This window comes from Fulvia fulva, chromosome 8 (genome assembly GCF_020509005.1).
Source record: "Fulvia fulva chromosome 8, complete sequence".
Taxonomy (NCBI): Eukaryota; Fungi; Ascomycota; class Dothideomycetes; order Mycosphaerellales; family Mycosphaerellaceae; genus Fulvia; species Fulvia fulva.
The window spans coordinates 3,233,335-3,253,189 of record NC_063019.1 but is presented as its reverse complement, the minus strand read 5'-3'; the positions used below and the strand labels follow the sequence as shown (position 1 = coordinate 3,253,189).

Below are 19,855 nucleotides of genomic sequence, written 5' to 3'. Positions count from 1 at the left end.
ATGGTAAGCCGATCGTTGGCAGCTCGGACCATGTCACCGAACCACTCGCCACGACTCCACTTTCGCAGAGATTCCATACCTGTGCATTGAGGTCCAATTGCGCACCGTGCTACGTGCATGCGTCTCGACATAATGTCGGGCATCAACGTTCTCATCACCGGAGGCAGCCGAGGCATTGGCAGAGCGACTGCTCTGCTAGCAGGTCAAAGAGGCTGGAACGTAGGCATCAACTACGTTCGAGATGCTACGGCAGCTGAAGCCACTGTCCAGGAAGTCAACGAAGCCGGCGGCAAGGTCGCGGCCTTTCAAGGCAATATGTCGCAAGAAAGGACGTGATCGGCCTGTTCGACAAGATGAATGACGCATACGGTCCGATCCACGGCCGGGTCATCAATGCCAGCATCACGGCTCCTGCGATGCCTCTTGCAGACATGAACGTCGACCGACTACGACCTAGTTTCGATACGAACATTCTTGGAGCTTACCTTTGCGCCCGAGAAGCAGCTCGTCGAATGCCAAAGTCCGAGGTTGGGACCGCTAAGAGCATCATCATTGTCTCCTCAGTGGCATCAAAACTAGGCTCGCCGAACGAATATGTCGACTATGCTGGATCGAAAGGGGCCATGGACTCGCTTACCTTGGGTCTTTCGAAAGAGCTCGGCCCGCATGGGGTCCGGGTGAGTGCGGTGCGGCCAGGTCTGATCAGCACCGATATCCACAAGTCGTCCGGTGATGCGGACCGCGCAAGTCGTCTAGGCGCACAGACGCCGATGCGAAGGCCAGGAGAAGCGAATGAGGTGGCGGAAGCGATCGGTTGGCTGCTTTCCCCAGCGTCGTCTTATGTGACTGGAGCGTTGCTTGATGTAGCTGGTGGTCGCTGATTGAGGTTTAATGTTGTGGGCATAAGTCTATACGAGTGCCAAGCTATCGTGACACGGGTCATAAAGTAAGTGCGTATTCGATGGCCTCTGATCTGCACCGTGCATCCTATCAAGGCGGAGGATTCGAATGTCTAGCCTCGCGTACCTTCAAAACGTAAAGTCTTTGTTTGACCGCAGATTTCGTCCTGTTAGGTAAGAGGGCACAGAGCTTGTTGATGCTCCGATTGTCCTTTGCAGTGTCGAGGAGTATACGGTCTTCTTCAGGGTGCCAATGGAAAAGCTGCCGCTTGTAATTGGGGTCCGCCCTCTTCACTCTAGCCCATGCGGACACGATGGACGTCTGAGGTCGCTGCAGTGCTGTCGCGATGTCTTGAACACTGTTGCCTTCCGCTTTGAGTCGTTTAAGCATTTCGATGTCGTCGCTGCTGTAACGCGTACGAGTAGACGGCGAGGGATTCGCCTTGTGATATGCACACTCTGCTGCGTGCGTGCTTCGACCAAGGCGCCCTGCAATGTCCTTCCAGGCCAGTTTCTCTACCTCCCTGAGTTGCTTGAGACGTGACAGGTCTTTTCGGCCTCGACCTTGGTTTTCTTCTCTCGGGCCCATGATCGCGCATAGATGGTGGGCGATTCGGTCGCTCCTGGCTGACGTGCACGATCTGAGAGTGCTCGGAGGCCTGCGGGCAGGCTGCTGCGTACTATCGACTGCCACTGGATTGCAGATGCGAGAACTGCAATGCGCATCTCCTCGGCATTGTGAGCCGGCTCATAGTCTGCAGTACGATCAGCGTGTTGAGATCATGTTGTCGTGAGAAAGAGGCACAACAATCAGACCCGACAGTGAGGTTGCATCAGGATCCCGGCCGGATCCCTGTCGGCGCCGGGAGACCTGTGCGACATCCGACTCACCATCACTTCTTCCAACACATCCTCTCCTAGGATAGAGGCAGCCCATGCTATTGCGATGTGACACTGACGACTCAACTGCTGCGGTCCGGCGTCAGATGAACGTCCGCACCATGCTGTTGCAACCCATTACGATCATTTCCACCGTCCAAGAACATCTATCTCAAAAGCCGATCGTAACATCCATTGCTGACGGTAAGCATGGCAGGTAGGTATATATCGTGTCTCTTGATGTCCAGAGCCTTGCTATGCCATTGATCGATTTGAGCTACAGAACATCGCCATGTCAACCACTACCACTACCTACACGTACCTATCGGCATCATGCCAGCAAGTCCTCGAATCGAGACTTGACTCCATTCCAGGCACTAAGGTCGTCGTCCGCTCTTGCATGGGCGATCCGCGCCTCAGCCCGACGATCATCGACCACAAGTGCAATGGCACTGTTCTCACACCATCTGGCCTGTACGCAGATATGGCCGTGGAAGTTGGCAAGCACGTCTGGAGACATCATCGTGGTCAAACGGCTGGGCTCCCTGGCTTCAATGTCTGCGATCTGGAAGTACACAAGCCGACCATTGTTAAGGACCCGACCAAGATCGATGAACATTGGCTTGAGGTTGAGACTACTGCTTCGATTCCTGCTGGCACACGCGGCGACATCCTTGACGCTGTACTGAAGTGCGCCTTCTATAGCATCACAGCTGACGGGAAACGCACTCAAGAGAACGGCCACTGCTCCGTCCGCTTCGAATGGTACTATGGCTGGCTCTCAGAATGGTCCAACGAAGCCGCCACGATCAACAATCGCATCAACACGCTGCACGAACGTGGCAACAAGGGCGGTGACAGTAATATCCAAATCATCAACAAATCCCGGACTTACAAGCTCTTTCAGTCCTTCGTTGACTACACAGGCAAATACCAAAACATGTCCGAGGTAGTATACGACTCAGCTACCCTCGAAGCGACATCACTCCTCACCTTCCTCGCGGATCCAGCAACAGACTGCACAGGTCCATACTACCTCGATGGATCCTGCCACATCTCCGGCTTCGTTGCTAACGCTGTGGAGAAGGACAAGGACAAAAATGCGTTCATATCGAATGGTGTCAGTGCTATGAAGCTATCGCCGCGCTTCGATCCTGCCAAGAAGGGTAGTGTCATTAGGAACTACGTGCAGATGAAGCAATTGGAGACGGATAAAACGGTTCTGGAGGGGGATGTCTATATCCTCCAGGACGGCGAGATTGTGGGTGTATGGGAGAGCGTGAGGTTCAAGAAGATTCCGAGGAAGGTGTTGAATGTGTTCTTGCAGCCGCCGAAGAAGTGAGGCTGAGCGGTTAGGGAAACGGTGTTGTGGTGTATCAGTCGCTACTCACATCTTCGCCACTCTCAAGATACTTGGCCAGTAGGTATATCACCTGCCTCCACGGAGGTATTGGTTGTATCTCTCTTGGCACCTCTTCGTCGGCATTGCCTCTACCCGGTCATGTCAATAGCGCTGCCGACAGCATTGCAGTTCTGAACCGTCTTGGCGGACGATGATCGCTCCATTCGTCTAGGCTCAGATGCGTGGCTGTCCGCATACGGAGTTGGGTAACCTTAAAGGTGTTGTCCTGATCGCGAGACATTGAATTGCTCTGCCTCACCACTAATGCCGCATCCCACAGTGCAACATGAATGCTGCCAACCGTACACGTCGCTCATACGTTGCCCTCGCTGGCAATGGGTTTGGAGCCGTGGCGAAGTAGCAGTCAAGAAAAGTCCAACAAACCTATTCTCGGCGCGCCCAGCTTCCGAGTCTTGTCCCCTCTCGGGATGATCAGCTTCGATCCTTCGACGCTGACGTCTCTCGCTTCCTCGCCAACACGATGCAGCCCCTTGAGCGCTGCTTGCCAGCTCGGCTCTTGTGCCATCGCCTGCAGAGCTGTCGTGTCGTGTCGCGGCCGTGAGAAGTGTGGCTGCTGATCCTATCATCGCATGATTTGATTTCCCATCATAGTACCTCTGTAAGAGACTGTTTCTTTTGCATCCTACATCCTTCTTAACCCTCAGACGTCTCTTGCTGTGCGCTTCTTGCTGTGCGCTATTTATTCCAGACAGACCTTGTCGCAGCAATGGCGAAGAAGACCATCTACACAAAGATCACGCCCCTCCCTCGCAATGTCCCCCGTCAGCTTGCGATTGAGATGCTACATTCCCACAAAGAGGTCATCGAGCTGAATCCTCTCGTCACTGGCGTCAAACAAATCGATGCGCCCCGCGATGCGCCCAACGACGAGTACTTTTCGCAATGGTACGAGATTAGTGAGATCATAACATGGGGGTTCGGCTTGAGGAAGAAGATTGCTTTCAAGGGTGTGTTCCACGATCAGCCATATGGTTTACAATCGCATGTTTATGCGCCGATGGGTGTCGATCTGAGGAATAAATATCGGATTGGAGGGAATCAGCCGGGCGAGCCACGAGAGACGAGGGAGCTGGGAGTTGACACGCCGTTGGATGGACTGTACTTGAGAGAGGATGTTGAGATTGTGTGTAACATTGCGCTGGCGAGTTTCGTCAAGAAAGAGACGAAGGAAGCGACGGGAAAGATGATTGAGAGGTTGGCGAGGAAGGCGGAGCTGTTGGACGAGGGAAAGCTGCATGCCATGTTCGAGGATGGGATGTTGAAGACTGCGAAGCCGAGCGCATTCAGTGACGATGGGAGTCAGCCTAGTGGGAGTATGGCTGGAACACCTCCTGGGAGTCCGAGTCCTTCTATGGCTGGGTTTGGATCGCCACGATTGGATAAGAAGGGGTATGGAAACTACCATGACATTTCGCGAACGTCAAGTCAGCACAGGACTAGCCAGTATCTCCCAGCATATCAGCAGCAAGGTTACAACGGACCAGACCACGCACGCCTAGGAGCACAACAAACAATGCCCATGATCAACGAACTTCCCGGATCCTACGAACAACCACCCCAAAACCTCTTCCCCGATCCTCTCAAGCCCCACGGCGCAGTCTTCCGTTCGGAGCTCCCTGGCGACTCCTCCTTCAACTCCACAACAGCACCCTCCCAATCGTTCGGCTCAACAGCAACACCCTCACCCCAACCCTCCCCGCGAGCGCCATCGCAATCATCCCTCGACCTCAAACCACCCGTCCAATACCAAGCTTATGCGCCACCGTCACAACAACACCCCACCGACCGAAATACCACCCTAACACCCAGCCACAACTCCTACAACGAGCATCAACAACAACAGCCACAACCGCAATCCCCTAACTACAGCCGCCCGAACGTCGCACAATGGCAACAGAGCGTCTCGAATACCAGCCAACACAGCATAAGCCGCAACTCCAGCACCGGCGATGGAACGTCATATCAACAGCACCAGCAGCAATCACGGCCTTCGAGCAGTATCGTCCCAGATCATCAACGATTCTCCAATTTGAGCGTGCAAGACAGGCCGCCGCAGCAGGCTCCGAGGCCAGTGTCGAATTCAGGCTACCAGCACGCGACGCATGCGAAGTGTCCGGTTTGTGGCTTGTTTGAGGGCGATGAGGCGGCGGTTAGTCATCATGTTAGTAAGGCACATTTTTCGTAGGTATGAATGGGGAAGCGAGGGGTTGAGTTGGGTGGGTGGCAGGCTTGAAGCGATTGTTATGAGCGATGATTTGGGTACGGTACTGCCCGTGGTACATAACTTTTAGTTTGACGATGATGGATACCCCAGGGATATGATATTTAACTTTCTTCTGTCTGCTACGATGTACGTACAGTCCATGTGCTAGAGATGTCACATGGATCCTAGGCCGACGCCCACGTGTGGACTAAGCTAGCGGGATGACGGAGCCGTGCATACGGGTCGTAGACTCGTAGACTAAGACTGTAGTTGCTCCACGCGGAGGAACTGCTCGTTCCAGCATAGCGAAGCCCATACGGCGCTGCGATAGCACTTCCCACGCCCTGGGCTGTGTTGTTCCTGCTCTCGCTATGATCCTCAGGCCGTCGTGCTATCCGCGTCTTCATCCATCTCTGCCTTCCCCACCACTGCCCTTCCGACCACGAAACCCGAGTCTGGTCCAAACACGGCGGCACAGCATTGGTAGTGAGGGGAGGAGGAAGCACAGCACGAACACAGCAGACACGTAAACAGATTGCGATTGTGTCTACATGGCTCGTAAGGCCAGGCAGAGGATCAGCTATGTCTTGCCTTTAGCCAATTCCGCCGGCGGTCATCGGCTCGGTGTCAATGGCCTCGCAGTAGACTCTGCCAACTCCCTTCTATACTCTGGTGGTCGCGATGGAGTGATATGTGCTTGGGACCTGAACCTTGATCTTGAGAATGCCACGGCTCTGGACTACGATGCCAAAATCCCGCAGTCCCAGCCGACGACGTTCCGTAATCAAGTTCAAGCCCACACGCATTGGATCAACGACATTGCCTTGGCGCATTCGAATCAGGCACTCGTATCAGCTTCGTCCGATGTCACAGTCAAAGTATGGCGACCCGCAGCTACGGATGGTATGCCGCCGCAGACGATTGGCCTCCACAGCGACTACGTAAAGACACTGGCGGTGCCATACTCGACATGCGACTGGGTAGCAAGTGGTGGGCTCGATCGCAAGATCAGCCTGTGGGATCTTAACGGCGCGGGTCAAAAGCTCAGCATTGATGTTGCCGCTGATGAAGCAGCGAGTATGCTCAGCAAAGAGAAGGGCAGTGTCTACGCATTGGCAGCGACCAACTCATTACTAGCTAGTGGTGGACCAGAGAGCACAGTCAGAGTATGGGACTGCCGGACAGGCAAGAGAGTGACGAAGCTTGTGGGGCACACAGACAACATCCGCGATATTCTTGTCAGCCAGGACGGGTCCACGATCCTGACCGCGAGCAGTGATCGCACTGTCAAGGTATGGAGCACGATCGCGGGACGATGCATGTTCACCTTGACAATGCACGATGCGAGCGTTTGGTCACTATTCTCGTCAGATCCGGACCTCTCCATCTTCTACTCGAGCGATAAGACTGGACTGATCGCGAAGACGGATACCCGAAACACGATCGAGCTAGACGAGGGCTTGTCAGTAGCTGTTGGCCAGGAACATGAAGGCGTGCACAAAGTTGTCACAGCTGGCGACTGCATATGGACGGCGACCAGCAGACCGAGCATCAACAGGTGGCGCGATGTCAACACCGATAATGCCGAGATCGAAGTGCCGGAGAACTACAACACACATAGGCTGAGCTCAGCGACTGCCAGGTCGAGATACCCCAGCCCGCCCACGAAAGACAGCTTTAGTCCCATGGCAAGGGCGCCTACAGGCAAGAGACAGATACCTTTGAAGCACGCATTACGGTTGAGCAATACAGCGTACTTTCCTACCCCGCTAGTAGAGGCTGGTGAGGCCAACGGCATTACCGGTGGACGAAGGTCGACACTGGAGACACTGAACCAGGATACCGTACATTCACAGCCAGTTCGAGCGCAACCGGAGCTTTCGGTAGAGGGTCAAAATGGTCTCATCAAGCATGTAATGCTTAACGATCGGAAACGCGTGCTGACGCTGGATACTGCTGGTGAAGTCGTGATGTGGGATCTGCTCAAATGTGTGCCTATCAAGTCATTTGGGAAACGTCATCTCGAAGACGTGAAAGACGAAGTCACGACAACCACGGCTGTGGCAAACTGGTGTACTGTCGACACAAGGACCGGGAGCGTGGCTGTTGTACTCGAGGAGAACACTTGCTTCGATGCCGAAATGTATGCTGACGAGCTGGACCTAGACGCGAATCTAGAGTTCAGAGAAGACCAGCGTATCAACCTTGGAAAGTGGGTCTTGCGTTATCTGTTCAATATACTGATCAGTGAGGAAACCAAACGCGACGAGGCCTTCCGGAAACAACTTTTAGGCAACAAAGATCAACGACTCCAACGGGACAATGCTCCCTCGAGTATACAATTGCCGCAGATGCCCATGAATGGGTGGCAACCGGATACACGCTCTGCCACCACCCCTAAGGCCAATGGCAATGGCGCCAAAGCTCTGCAGACTCCAGGCCTGAACATCGGGCTAGCGACCCCAGGTGCACAAAACTCACCCCTCCTTAGCAAGACCAACACAAACAATCTGCCGACCACGGCGGACAACAATTTTCCGGAGCGCTCGTCTTCGCAGTCACATCGTCAATCAGGCGAAAAAGGCACCGACTACTTCTCCACGTCACGAATACCGAACACCGAGCTCACCACGCCTGGAGCAACATCACAGCCAGCGACTACACCACATGAGACACATGATCCATCCACTCCTACAACAGAAGGACCTCCCAAAGATGGTGAGACCCCGAAGAAGGGTATGTTTGGCAAGAAGTTCAGCATGGGCATGTCGTTTAGTGGAATGAAGAAGTTGGGCAAGACCACCACAAACACCGAGAAGCCTGCTCCCACGGAAGAAGACAAAGTTGAGACTGAGTCGGATTCTCATTCAAGTAAGACGAGCAATAGCCGTCAAGTGGACGACAACTTCCTTGGCACAATCCAGAAGATCCGCTTTGCTTACGAGGACTCTTTGCAACAACAAATGCAAAGTCAACAAGCTGCAGAGAATGGTCTGCCCATCACAGCTAAGAAGATCGAGCTACCATCCGCCATCGCTCCATCATTACCTGCCGATACTCCCGTGCTGAAGCCACCACTCAATACTACGATCCTCATCCAAGAAGATCGTCCTGAGGCCGGTGGTGTCGCTGATCTCTTCGAGGGCACAGTCGGTCAGCTGGGTGAGATGGCAGATCTGGTGGAAAGAGCTGCGCCGATGTGGCTCGCAGAAGTACTCCTCCGCAACCAAATCCCGGCGAAGGATATTGTCAAGATCAGTTTCATCCTGGAACCGTGGCAGAACGAACTTCCCTCAATCGCGGCTGATGGCAACAACAGGCTTAATGCGAATAGGATGCTTAGAGCCAGAAAGATCATGTCCTACGTCGCCGACCGGATCGAGCCGGCGTCTGCGCGGGAGGAGGACAGTGAGGAGGCACATCTAAAGCCGGAGGAATACCTCGAACTGTGGTGTCAAAATCAAGTAAGACTCACTTGAGACCGTCTGCGCACCGAGTGACTAACATATCCTCGCAGCTCGTTCCTCCGACCATGACACTTATGACGATACGATCGCATCTCTGGCGCGGTGGCGGCGATGTTGTGTTATACTACAAGTCTAATGGCAGGAAGACTATACGGTACGCACCACCAGTCCAGGTCAGCTCCGGCTACCCACCTACGAATACGTCAGCGCCCGAACGAGAGAATAGTGATGCTGAGTCGGGCGCACCTGCTGTTCCGGTCAATGCTGCAGCTATGTGGGTGAAGCCCTGAGAGGGAACACACATACCACGACCTAACGACGAATGTGCATGTGGGTGTCGCATTGCGCGGAGTGTGACTGGCAGACGGTCTAGCGATGATGTATATGCAATGGAGAAACAGCACCGTTCTGGTCGCGCTAATGATAGCAAGAGTTCCAGAGTTGACGAGCAGCACACCACTTCCTTGACCTGCATGAACGGATGGGGTCCTGCTGACCATGATGTTGCAGCTTTTAAGGGAGGGATCCGAGACCTTTAGGATGCAATCCGGACATTTGCAACCACACTTGCGACTACAAAGCTCGGTCAAGCTATCAAATGGTTATGTCGAACTCTCATCACATCCGTGGCCACAGCAGCATTTGATTTCTACGCCTTCATCACACCGTCGGCCTACCACCTTCACGGACCAGATTGGGAAAGCCTCGGCATGTTCTCGCATTCCTGTCGAGCCTGGTCGCCTGTGACAAGATCGACCTCAGCTCTCGAACATCTTCATGCATTCGTGCGACACCTCCATCACTGTGTACGGCAGGCACACGATGTTGCAATCTGGACACCCAAACATGTCCGTTCGACATCATCACGACCACCTAGCTTACAGGGTGACTCCAGAGGCACCACCTCGCAAGCTTTCGTGGTGGCCTTTGGGCCAATGGACTCGTTACACACCCTCAGTAGTGCAACTTTCTTCACATACGCCGTGTGGATGGTCATTACCGGGATATCTGCTAACGTGTGCACGAGATTAAGATTCGGGACAGCTCGTAATGTATGGTATAAGGCCCATCATATCACTCATAACTTGTTCCACAGCCGACCCGAACCCGCTCTCCATCAGCATGGTACTGCCACTCCTCCTCTTCACTCATGTGATTCTGTGCTTAGCTACACCATCACCACCACCTGCATTCAAAGCGTGCATCGAGTCGGCACTTGAGCAGAAGTGGCATCTCTATGCCTTTCCCAACGACATTCGATACCTCTTGTTCCGAGTTACAGACGTACATGCGTACAATCTCGATTTGCCATACTTACCTGCTGCTGTGGTCTATCCGCGAACAGCTGGGGGAGTGGCCAAGGTCGTGAAGTGTGCTGGTGACCATGGCATTGGCGTGCAGGCTCGGAGTGGTGGACATGGCTATCGGAACTACTGTGAGTATCCGCTTACGTCTAGCTTAGCTAGCAGGGGCTGACGGAGTCTTAGGTCTTGGTGGTGCAGATGGTGCCCTTGTTGTGGACATGAAGAATATGAAGCACTTTCAATACAACTCAGACGACACCACAGCCACATTTGGGGCAGGAAATCGTCTTGGGGACCTCACCAGGGAGCTGGACAGTGTGGGACGCTCTGCAGCATACGGAGTCGTAAGTCATCGCATCTCTCACCCTCACTTTGTCTTCTGATCTCTGCAGGTTTCCGACGTGGGCACCGGCGGCCATCTCACGATAGGTGGACTCGGCCCTCTCAGCCGCCAGCTGGGAGCCGGTCTTGACCAGATTATCTCTGCCCAAGCAGTCCTCGCCAACGGCACAATCGTAACTACATCCCTCGAATCGCACCCCGACCTGTTCTTCGCCATTCGCGGCGCAGCGGCCTCTTTCGCTCTCGTCACGGAGTTCACGATCCGCACTGTCCCAGCTCCGGAAGTCGTGAGCTTCACATACAATGTCACCATCGCGAAAGACATCGTAGACCTAGCACCAACGTGGAAAGCCTGGCAAGACTACGTCTCCGACCCGGACCTGTCTCGACTCTTCGCTTGTACGTTCACTCTTGCAAGCAATGTTCTGATCTTGGAGGGAACGTACTACGGCTCACGGTCCGACTTCGATACCTTAGACATCGAATCCATCTTCGCGCCCGCTAAAGACGCAGGTCTCCAAATCAAAAGCGACATCGTCGTCACCGCAGCAAATGCCCTCCAGCAGGCGGCTCTGTCCTTTTTCGGCAGGATCCCCACCCACTTCTACGCGAAGAGCCTCAAGTTCACAAACAACACTCTCCTCACCCTCGATCAAGTCATTGGAATGTTCCAGTACATCTCCGCCAAACCCAAAGGCTCGCTCGTCTGGTTCATCATATGGGATCTCACAGGCGGTGCCGTCTCGGATCCTGATCCAACGTCCACGGCGTATTGGCATCGTGATGCGTTGTTTTGGCAGCAGTCATATATTGTCGACTTGACGGCGATCAGGGAGGTTAATCAGGTGTCTAAAGACTTCTTGATTGGGTTGAATGCACGGGTGAGAGAACTTGAGCCGAGGATTAATGAGAGTGCGTATCCGGGGTATGTAGACGATCAGCTGGAGGATCCGCAGAGGGCGTATTGGGGTGGGAATGTGGAGAGGTTGAGGGAGATTAAGAGAGTGTATGATCCGGGAATGTTGTTAGAAACCCGCAGAGCATTGAACCGGTGGAGCAGTAGTAGGTGTCAGGGGGTTGTGCACGTGGATATCTTGTTGCGATCACGGCTACTTGATGACTGTCTCAGGGACTATGCACAACGGATTCCGTCTTCATGTGTCGATTCTTGCAACGCGTGCAATCAGACCTGCTTCACTGTTGTGACCAAACCGAGCTCGTGCATGATGGTGCTTACCAAATTCAGCTTACCAGCTTTCCCGATACCGTGGGAATGGCAAGCACGTGTGAAGCTTGAGCAGGCACGACACATTGTCGCAAGCACGGAATTTTCTGCATTCGCTTTGCAACTTTCAGAAGCCCTTTGTACATACGGCGGGGAGCAGGGTCACAACATCGTAGCAGGTGAGGCAAGACACGGAGCTCAAGAAAGATCGGAAGCAGAAATCATGACTGCTTTCCCCTCCGACTGACAAGCTCATACACGTACACAAAAGTTCCAGCTCCGACAACAGACAAATCCAACTTCCAAGTCCAATATCCGTCCGGCTCCATCCATGCTCTCTCCGCCGGTGAAGATAGAAAGCTGCCCCTGGAAGGTGCGGTACTGCCGCAGCTTCCGCTGTGCCAAGTTCTGAGGCGAGAACTGGATCGAAGTGTCGCTGGCGAGTCCGCTGGTCGGTAGGGGAGGCGTGAAATGCCCAATCCGATGACCACGGCTAGCTCGATGTGCCGCTGGCAAATGCTGGTCGGTAGGGGAGGCGTGAAATGCCGGATCCGACGACCAAGGCAGATTCGAGGCGGGCGTAAGCATCGCGTTTGATGCATCGAGAAATGGGAACCTGTGAGATGATCGCCTACAGGTCAGCCGAAGCTGCCGATAGCAAGACACACAGCCCTCAGAGACCCCTTCTACTCGGGGTTAAAGTTCTCCCTCAAAAGCCGAAGCTTCGGAACGATAGCAGTAATCTTTGTTCATCAACGGGAGGTGTGCCTGCCTTGAATGATGCTCGCCGAGCGCTGGTCCATGATGATAGAGAGAGCCGAGTGACGGATGCTGGGTGACTGGCGTTCGTTCGTGGCCGAAGAGCTGAGACCAAGCCTCGGTGAAAGTCATTCCAAGGTGGTGAATCGAGGAGAGTTGATGCGATGGTCGGCAGAAGGCTGCAACGGCTGAGTGATGAAGAAGAGTGGGAGGGGATGGGTAGAGGTAGTGATGATGTCGGTCGAGCTGTGTGATGAGGTCGAAAGAGTTGCCAGTGGCAGATGAGATGAAAAGAAGGAAGAAGACGACGGGCGACTGGAAGGGCAATTCAAAGGCGACCAGAGAGGCAGTGCAGGCCTCTGTTGATCTGTCTTTGACAGTCTTGTCAGTGGCAAGCTGTAATAGGGAGCCATGGTGGAACGACAGAGGTAGGTCAGTCCAAGAGTTGGGCAGTAGCTGACCCCTTTGCGGCAGGTTCATGGCCACGACATCAACCCCACTGGCAACTGCATGATAGGGAAGCATGGTTTGAGAGAAGGTATGAGGCGCATAGTAGGCAAGTAAGCCCCAAGAAGGCAGGAGGTACAGCTACATGTAGCAATCACGCAGCTCGAGCATACTCATGATCGCCCAGTGGCACTCCGCCATCAGGCTTGCCTGAACAACAGCATCTTTGACGAGAGGTAACTGCTTTGCAAAAATCATGGAAGTTGCAAGTTGCATCGTCCTGCCTTCGACAGAGCTCGCCGATGGTAGAAGATGATCTTCAACAAGGTAAGAACACCCATCGTACCGCAAGCTGAGCAGGACTATGGAAGAGGATTACTGGGATGAGGCCAGGGCATCAGAGTGCGGTCTGGTATTTCGGGACGACTTAGAGCAAAGTGTAGCCATAGTGGTGTTCTTCCGGGCTGGGCCTGATTTTGAAGCACTTCTTCTCCATGCAAGACATCCCATCTCGACCAGCTTCCGGATTTTCCCCCCGTTCTATCGGCTGCTCGACAAAGGGATTCTCAATAAGCCTCAACAGAGGTGCTTCTGATCTAAGGCTCTCGACCTGCTCCTACCAGGGGAGTTGGTACACAGATTATCATCATGGGCTTCCCAGACTTGATGATCCCATAACAAGAATGACTCGGTGTTCTCGTGAGATTCTTGCTCGTCGCGACCTGTTATCGGGAATCAGCAGAGCATGGAGCCGACTGAGGCACCTTTGAAGCGATGGGTAATTCCAGTCCATTACACACAGTTGATAGAGATATGTTTATGCAGAGATGAACGGTATCGCGCTGGACTGACTACACGACCTCGAACGAGACACAGACACATCATGTGATCCCAGAGAGTGTCCCTGATGTCCATGGCGGTATCCATAGTGTATCCACAGTCCGTGCTCGGCAACCATGCCGGCGTCTAATCTCTTCCGCCGGCTGCATCTTAACTATGCGAACTTCATCAACGTACAGCTCGCTTCTGCAGTACATATCCACAGGGCACGCGAGGTGCATTGCAATAACCTTCATCCTCACGACGCCTCTCAAGCAGGACTACCACTGCCATGACACCAGCGCCTACAGAAGATCGCCAGGATGCGTATGGATTCGCATAGCGACGACCTCCCCAGAGCGTGAAACCAGAAATTCGGGCACAAAATCCTCCTGATCGCGTATCTACCCTATCTAGGTTCACTCGTGGCAGCAAGACGCTTCTCTATCACGCGAATGAACGATCTGGACGCGGTGTGCCATGCCTGCCTTCCGGCGCTTCGAAGCGCATCCTTCCGTCACGCAGCCAATGGCGAGCTATCACCGAGCCAGCAACATGAGACCCTCCGACAAACAGCTGTGCCGCACCCTCGCAGCTCACCCAGCCCACCACGCCTGCTTCCGGTCTGAGATCGTCTAATCGCTGCGGCCGTGAACCTTAGAGGTACCTCCCGCTCTCCTCATCACCCACGTTTCTGTCTTCACTGTCATGATTCTCAGCTGCTGCAAGCACTATCTCATGCATCCAATATCTTGCCCGCGGCCAAAGCTCTAGCTATACCGTGACGTAGCGTATGTTCGAGGTGATGTGAGATGAGTACTAACGGTGCGAACGGCCACATCTACGCCGAGGATGAGCTGTACCGGAAGTTAGCGCCAGACCGCAAGGAAATCCGCATCCTCTGCCTCGAGCAGGACAACCGCCTGGACAGGTTCGTGCAGAATGGTACTGTAGCGGAGACGCCACCAACACCGTCTGAATTGATCTTTCGATGGGAATACATCTCGTTGTCGGACCGGATCGTCCCTCATTACGATGCCATCTCATACAGCTGGGGCGGTGATGAGGCGAAGGCCATAGGCAGAACCATAGTCGTCAACGGACGCTCATTGACGATTCCAAAGAACGCGCACGAAGCTCTGTCAGCTGTTTGTCTTCGCCATGGCCACTACCGTGTCTGGATTGATGCAGTCTGTATCGACCAAGAGGACAAGCACGAGCGCAACAACCAAGTCTCGTATATGGGCGATGTCTTCTCAAAGGCGACGCGAGTATGTATCTGGTTCGGCGAAGACAATTCTGTTGCTGAACCCGCTCTGGGATCTGTTCGGACACTGCTCGAGACCATGGATCCCACATTACCTGACCGACTCAAGACGCCACATTCAGGCTCAAACAAAAGTCCTCCTCTTAGCACGGATCCGCGAAAGCTCTCTACATATTCTGGATGGCCTTCAGTCTACTCGCTGTACGCGAACCGATGGTTCACAAGAGCTTGGGTGATTCAAGAAGTCGCACTAGCCAAGCAAGCATTATGCTATCAAGGAAATTATCCATCTGCAGTGGACTTTGATGAAGTCGCTCTAGTCGCAACATATCTCTACGAGAGACGACATCTATTACCCAAGAATCCAAAGAAGAGCGCTCAAACTGGATTTGAGAACGCTGCGACTATCTTGACCTTGAGACGGCACAGATCACAAAAGCTAGCCAGCTTGCTCAGAGTAGTCTACACTTTCAACTGCGAAGACCCCCACGACATGGTCTACTCTATCCTCGGCCTCCGTCACCGCTCCGCCCAAAAGCCCGATTCCATCCACCGCGTCATTCCCATCTACGAAGAACCAGTAGTGGAAGTCTACGCCAAAGCAACCAAAGCCGCCATTTCAGAAACCCGCAGCCTCGGAATCCTCAAACACGCTCACAGTCTGCGACCCTTCCATCGCAAGCGCGGCGAGCCCGATGATTTCCCCTCCTGGGCCCTGCGCATGGATCTTCGAGGCCACTACCACATCAACCCTATATCCTACCGCAGCTTCCGCTTCAACGCAAACGAATTCCTCTCCCTCGTCCTCTGGCCCAACGACTCCTCCCGCGTGCTCCGCGTGCAAGGAGTGCTAGTCGACACCATTATCGACGTCTCAGACTGCATGCGCTGGAAACAAGCCGGTGACTCAAGCTCATCCGGCTGGAACGACACTCTCACCGCAGCCGCCGTGCTCCATGAAACCTACTCCTGGGCCCGCGAAGCGCTCCCAGCCTGGACAGCAAAAGACTTCGCTCGGAAATTCAGCATGACATGCGCAGCAGGCCAAGACGCCACAGGTCGCAGCCTCCACGACGGCAAAGAACACGCCTCCCGCCTCTTCCACGGCTTCTGGTCCACCGCCAACGTCCCCACCTCCTCTGACGCCCCACCCCAAGACGACGGCTACGCCTCCGAAACAGGCTCAGTCCACTCGATGAAATCGCAAGCCTCGCGCGCCAGCTCCACGACGCGAAGTATAGACGTCAAAGACTTTGATACGGACCTCGCTGCCGATAATCCTGACGCTACGTACGCGTTGTCAGCGATGATGAAGGGCGGTCATCATAGGACTGTGTACATTACTGAGCGGGGCGCGTTAGGATTGGGAACGGATAATGTGCAGGTGGGTGATGTAGTGGTGATTTTGTTTGGGGGGACTGTGCCGTTTGTGTTGAGGCCGCAGGCGCATTATTGGCATTTTGTGGGGGATTGTTATGTGGAGGAGATTATGCATGTAAGTTGTTCTGCTCCTCGAAGAGGGTGGCTAGGGTGAGGTTGAGTACTGACTGTGGTTGATGTGCTAGGGCGAGTACATCCGCACGCTGAACAAACAGAACCGACTTGAGCAGGCGAAGCAATGGTTCAAGATTCGATGAAATGACAGGAGGAGTCACAGGAGCTCGCGAGGAAATGGGAAGAAGAGCATGGGAGGGATAATACCCCAAGATTGCCTCAGGGTGGTGCGGGGCATGGTCACGTCTGTTATGAGCATTCTGCTTCGAGATACCAAGTTCCGCCAGACCGTGCTTGCAAGCGAGCATCTAGCATCAATAACCGATTGTTCATAGCCCATCATTAGCGGACATTTAGCTGTTATGCAAGCGTCTTCTGCGATCATGCTCCGTCATTTGGCTTCGACGCTGCTGGTGCTGCTGCAGGTGGCACCGACGACGCAGCAGACTGCGCTCCACCTCTTGCTCCACCACGCCCTCCTCGTCCGCCTCTGAACCCACCTCGAGCAGGACCACCTCCCGCTGGTCGGTCTTTGAATTCAAGGATCTCGACAGTACCTTGCGCGACCGGCACACGTTTTGCTTCTATGGCTTTCTTCAAGCTTTCGTTGTCTTTGAACAGTGCAATTGCAGTACCCTTCCGCGGATCGATCGTAACACTCTTGACTTGACCATACTGCGACAGAGCTTGCTGAATGAGCATCTCTGTCATGCCTTGACTTGGAATTGCGTGCTTGAGATATGCTTTGGTCAAATGCGCGGTGGGAACAGGTTGAGCCTGCTGTTGTGCTTTCGGTGCAGTGGGTGGTGTCTTCATATTCGCTGGTGCTGCTGGCGCTGGCGACGCGGGTTGCTTCTGTTGCTGTGTGTTGCGATTGTTCGGTGCGGGTGATGCTGGTGTTGAGGATCCAGCGCTTCCTGGCTGTCCGGCTGTGGGTGCAGGCTTCGGCTTGATCCCGAGGTCTTTCTGAAGCATTTTCTTGATGCCATCGACACCTCCTCGTTGCCTTGGCTCTCTTGGCGGACGTTGACCCGGAGTTTGCGCCGCAGCAGCTGGCCCAGTGGGAGCATTTTTGACGCCTGGCTGTGTAGGCGTCGCATTTTGAGGTTTTGGTGATTGAGACGTATTCTGCGCCGCCTTCTTCGTCTTGGCGGGCGATGCATTCTTCGCTGTGGGTGGCAAAGGTGAGGCTGGACGTTGTTGTGCTTGCTGCTGCTTGTTGGCAACTTGCTTGTTGAGCGCTTTTACAGCCTCCTTTGAAGCCTGATCTACCTTCTGCTTGGCGTTCTTGTCGTCTTTCGCATCCGCTTTTGCAGGGACCGCATCTTTGCTCTCTGTTCTGGCATGTCCCTTAGCATCCTTCTTCTCAGCAGCCTTTGACTCCGCTGCCTTGGCTTTGTTCGCTTTCTTATCGCGAAGTGCTTCGATCAGCGGAGTCGTCTTGACTTCGACTTTGTCACCCTCCTTCTTCTCAACGCCCACAGCATCGAGAGCTGCTGCCTTCGTAATGGGCTCTGTTTCTGCCATCAAGAACGTCATGAACTCCGGATCCTGGTCGATGGTGCCCTGCCTACTGTCGACTCGTGCCTTCGTGGTGAGCGGTGTCCTCTGGTTCATCGCAAACTCAAGTACTGGCGGCAAGTGCTTCAGGTCCGGGTTCTTATGGGTGCCTGCCTTGTCCGTGAAGATGACTGCGAGGAATCTCTGCTCCAAATCCTTCACTAGGCCCTCGTTCGCAACATGGATGTAACATCTGCTCTGCTCCGGCATCTTGCCCAAGCCGAGCTTGACCTTGCCCTGCTTGTACTCCCGCCAATCCACCTTGCCATTGCCTAGCTTCCACTCATCGCCCAACGTCTCCTCGAATTCGGTCAGTGTAAGTCCTGGTGGCAGCCGCCGTATCTCAAGCTTCAGTCGTGGTGCTGGCCCTTTGGTAGTGGCTGCGGCGCGTGTTGCCGCTGTGACTGGCAGGACTCCATTTGCCCGGTCATTGTTCTTGGCCAGTACTTTGGGCGGCATTTCGACCTGGCCAGCAAGTGTTGTGATGTTCAATGTTGTCTATGTTTCTGTCAGATGTCATGCAGCGGAAGGAGTTCCACGCTCATGGTGGGTCCTTCGGCAGCGAGTGGACCGCTCCGCCCGCAACCAGGATTGTGAAGGTGAATCCAAACACAAGGCAACCACGATCGCTCTCCTCTGCATCAACATTCACTTCATCACATGTTCATCGCGTGTGCATCGACAGCACAGACGTGCCATTGTCCATGACCGCCAGGATACACGCTCATAACGAGCACCCCACCCCACGAACAGCACACAAAGCTGCGCCTAGCAAGCTACACAAGCTCACGAGCCTCACTCTTGCTCTCAAACCCCTCTCAACCGGTCGCTACCTCAACCTGCATATCCTACGCATGAACGTTCCGACCATCTCACACACCCTCCCCCGCCGCTGTGCTCAGCACCTCCAACCGGGGAAGAAAGCGTTCCTGCAGCGCTCAAAATATTTCTCTGCATGTATTACCTACCACGCCTCACCGTAGTGTCGGTACTTCTATGCATGCATCCCTGTCGTGCTGAAAGTGCGTGCAGATGGACTCCGGCAACCAGAGAGGAGACAGGTGTGAGTGGAGCTGTTGCTGTTGCTGTCCCGCCTCACGTAGATGGATGTCAATGCCAACTTCCAGCACTCGAGTCCGTCCCGAAGGAGTGTGATGCAGGTACGGAAGGGTGAAGGTCGTACAATTTCGAAGAAGAATCTTCGTCGTGGCTGTACTACTGCTACACTGACAACGTGCGACCTACTCTGCGGCCACTTCTCAAAGCAGGAACTACCCAGACACCTCTCTTGCACAAGGTCCTTCGAGAAATTCCGCCGTGAGCCATGTGGCGTTCCGACCCCATGTCTTGAACCGTGACGAACCTTTCGACATCTGCATGAGCAGCAGGCCTTAAAGTCACTATCACATCGTGAACTGCGCAACCGAGAATAGGTCGTACAACAGAGAATGCATTGCACTGCATTGCATTGCATGGCCCTATCGTTTCTAATGCTATCACAGCCCAAACTCAATCTATCCAAACAAGAAATCGCTCCTGCGGCCGTCGAATTTCTGCGCTGTTATGTCTCTTTGTGCCTGATCCCAACCAATGAACAATTGAAGTCCACCATCGTAATTCCCCCGTGCCGAACCATCCGTCCTTTCCATGCCGTGAGGCAGAACCTGTTTCTCTGCAGATGACCTGTCCAACGAAATGCTTGTGCAGAAGATACGATAACAGTAAGGCAGCAGTGCCTGCAAGCAAGATGCTTTGTACAGAAGTGAA

General features: G+C 54.1%; 8 protein-coding genes across 8 annotated transcripts; 6 read left to right on the top strand and 2 right to left on the bottom strand.

Moving 5' to 3' along the window:
- Nucleotides 1-132: 132 nt before the first annotated feature.
- On the top strand, nucleotides 133-881 carry CLAFUR5_11462 (uncharacterized protein; the record flags this gene model as incomplete). Its single annotated transcript, XM_047910610.1, has 2 exons — nucleotides 133-294; nucleotides 330-881. The coding sequence occupies 2 exons, from the start codon at nucleotides 133-135 to the stop codon at nucleotides 879-881; spliced, it is 714 nt and encodes a 237-aa protein (XP_047765455.1).
- Nucleotides 882-990: 109 nt separating this feature from the next.
- CLAFUR5_11461 (uncharacterized protein) lies at nucleotides 991-1,488 on the bottom strand (the record flags this gene model as incomplete). Its single annotated transcript, XM_047910609.1, has 1 exon — nucleotides 991-1,488. The coding sequence occupies one exon, from the start codon at nucleotides 1,486-1,488 to the stop codon at nucleotides 991-993; it is 498 nt and encodes a 165-aa protein (XP_047765458.1).
- A 582-nt stretch (nucleotides 1,489-2,070) lies between these two features.
- CLAFUR5_11460 (Non-reducing polyketide synthase PKS1) lies at nucleotides 2,071-3,120 on the top strand (the record flags this gene model as incomplete). Its single annotated transcript, XM_047910608.1, has 1 exon — nucleotides 2,071-3,120. One exon carries the CDS (start codon nucleotides 2,071-2,073, stop codon nucleotides 3,118-3,120), a length of 1,050 nt encoding a protein of 349 aa, XP_047765457.1.
- Nucleotides 3,121-3,907: 787 nt separating this feature from the next.
- CLAFUR5_11459 (uncharacterized protein) lies at nucleotides 3,908-5,386 on the top strand (the record flags this gene model as incomplete). The annotated part of the gene is made up of 1 exon (XM_047910607.1): nucleotides 3,908-5,386. The coding sequence occupies one exon, from the start codon at nucleotides 3,908-3,910 to the stop codon at nucleotides 5,384-5,386; it is 1,479 nt and encodes a 492-aa protein (XP_047764893.1).
- Nucleotides 5,387-5,955: 569 nt separating this feature from the next.
- CLAFUR5_11458 (UBP9-binding protein) lies at nucleotides 5,956-9,161 on the top strand (the record flags this gene model as incomplete). Its single annotated transcript, XM_047910606.1, has 2 exons — nucleotides 5,956-8,868; nucleotides 8,922-9,161. The coding sequence occupies 2 exons, from the start codon at nucleotides 5,956-5,958 to the stop codon at nucleotides 9,159-9,161; spliced, it is 3,153 nt and encodes a 1,050-aa protein (XP_047765750.1).
- Nucleotides 9,162-9,921: 760 nt separating this feature from the next.
- Nucleotides 9,922-11,989, top strand: CLAFUR5_11457 (FAD-linked oxidoreductase sorD; the record flags this gene model as incomplete). The annotated part of the gene is made up of 3 exons (XM_047910605.1): nucleotides 9,922-10,306; nucleotides 10,359-10,519; nucleotides 10,568-11,989. The coding sequence occupies 3 exons, from the start codon at nucleotides 9,922-9,924 to the stop codon at nucleotides 11,987-11,989; spliced, it is 1,968 nt and encodes a 655-aa protein (XP_047764895.1).
- A 2,590-nt stretch (nucleotides 11,990-14,579) lies between these two features.
- CLAFUR5_11456 (Heterokaryon incompatibility protein 6, OR allele) lies at nucleotides 14,580-16,671 on the top strand (the record flags this gene model as incomplete). The annotated part of the gene is made up of 2 exons (XM_047910604.1): nucleotides 14,580-16,529; nucleotides 16,600-16,671. 2 exons carry the CDS (start codon nucleotides 14,580-14,582, stop codon nucleotides 16,669-16,671), a joined length of 2,022 nt encoding a protein of 673 aa, XP_047764896.1.
- Nucleotides 16,672-16,909: 238 nt separating this feature from the next.
- CLAFUR5_11455 (uncharacterized protein) lies at nucleotides 16,910-18,547 on the bottom strand (the record flags this gene model as incomplete). Its single annotated transcript, XM_047910603.1, has 1 exon — nucleotides 16,910-18,547. One exon carries the CDS (start codon nucleotides 18,545-18,547, stop codon nucleotides 16,910-16,912), a length of 1,638 nt encoding a protein of 545 aa, XP_047765035.1.
- Nucleotides 18,548-19,855: the final 1,308 nt, after the last annotated feature.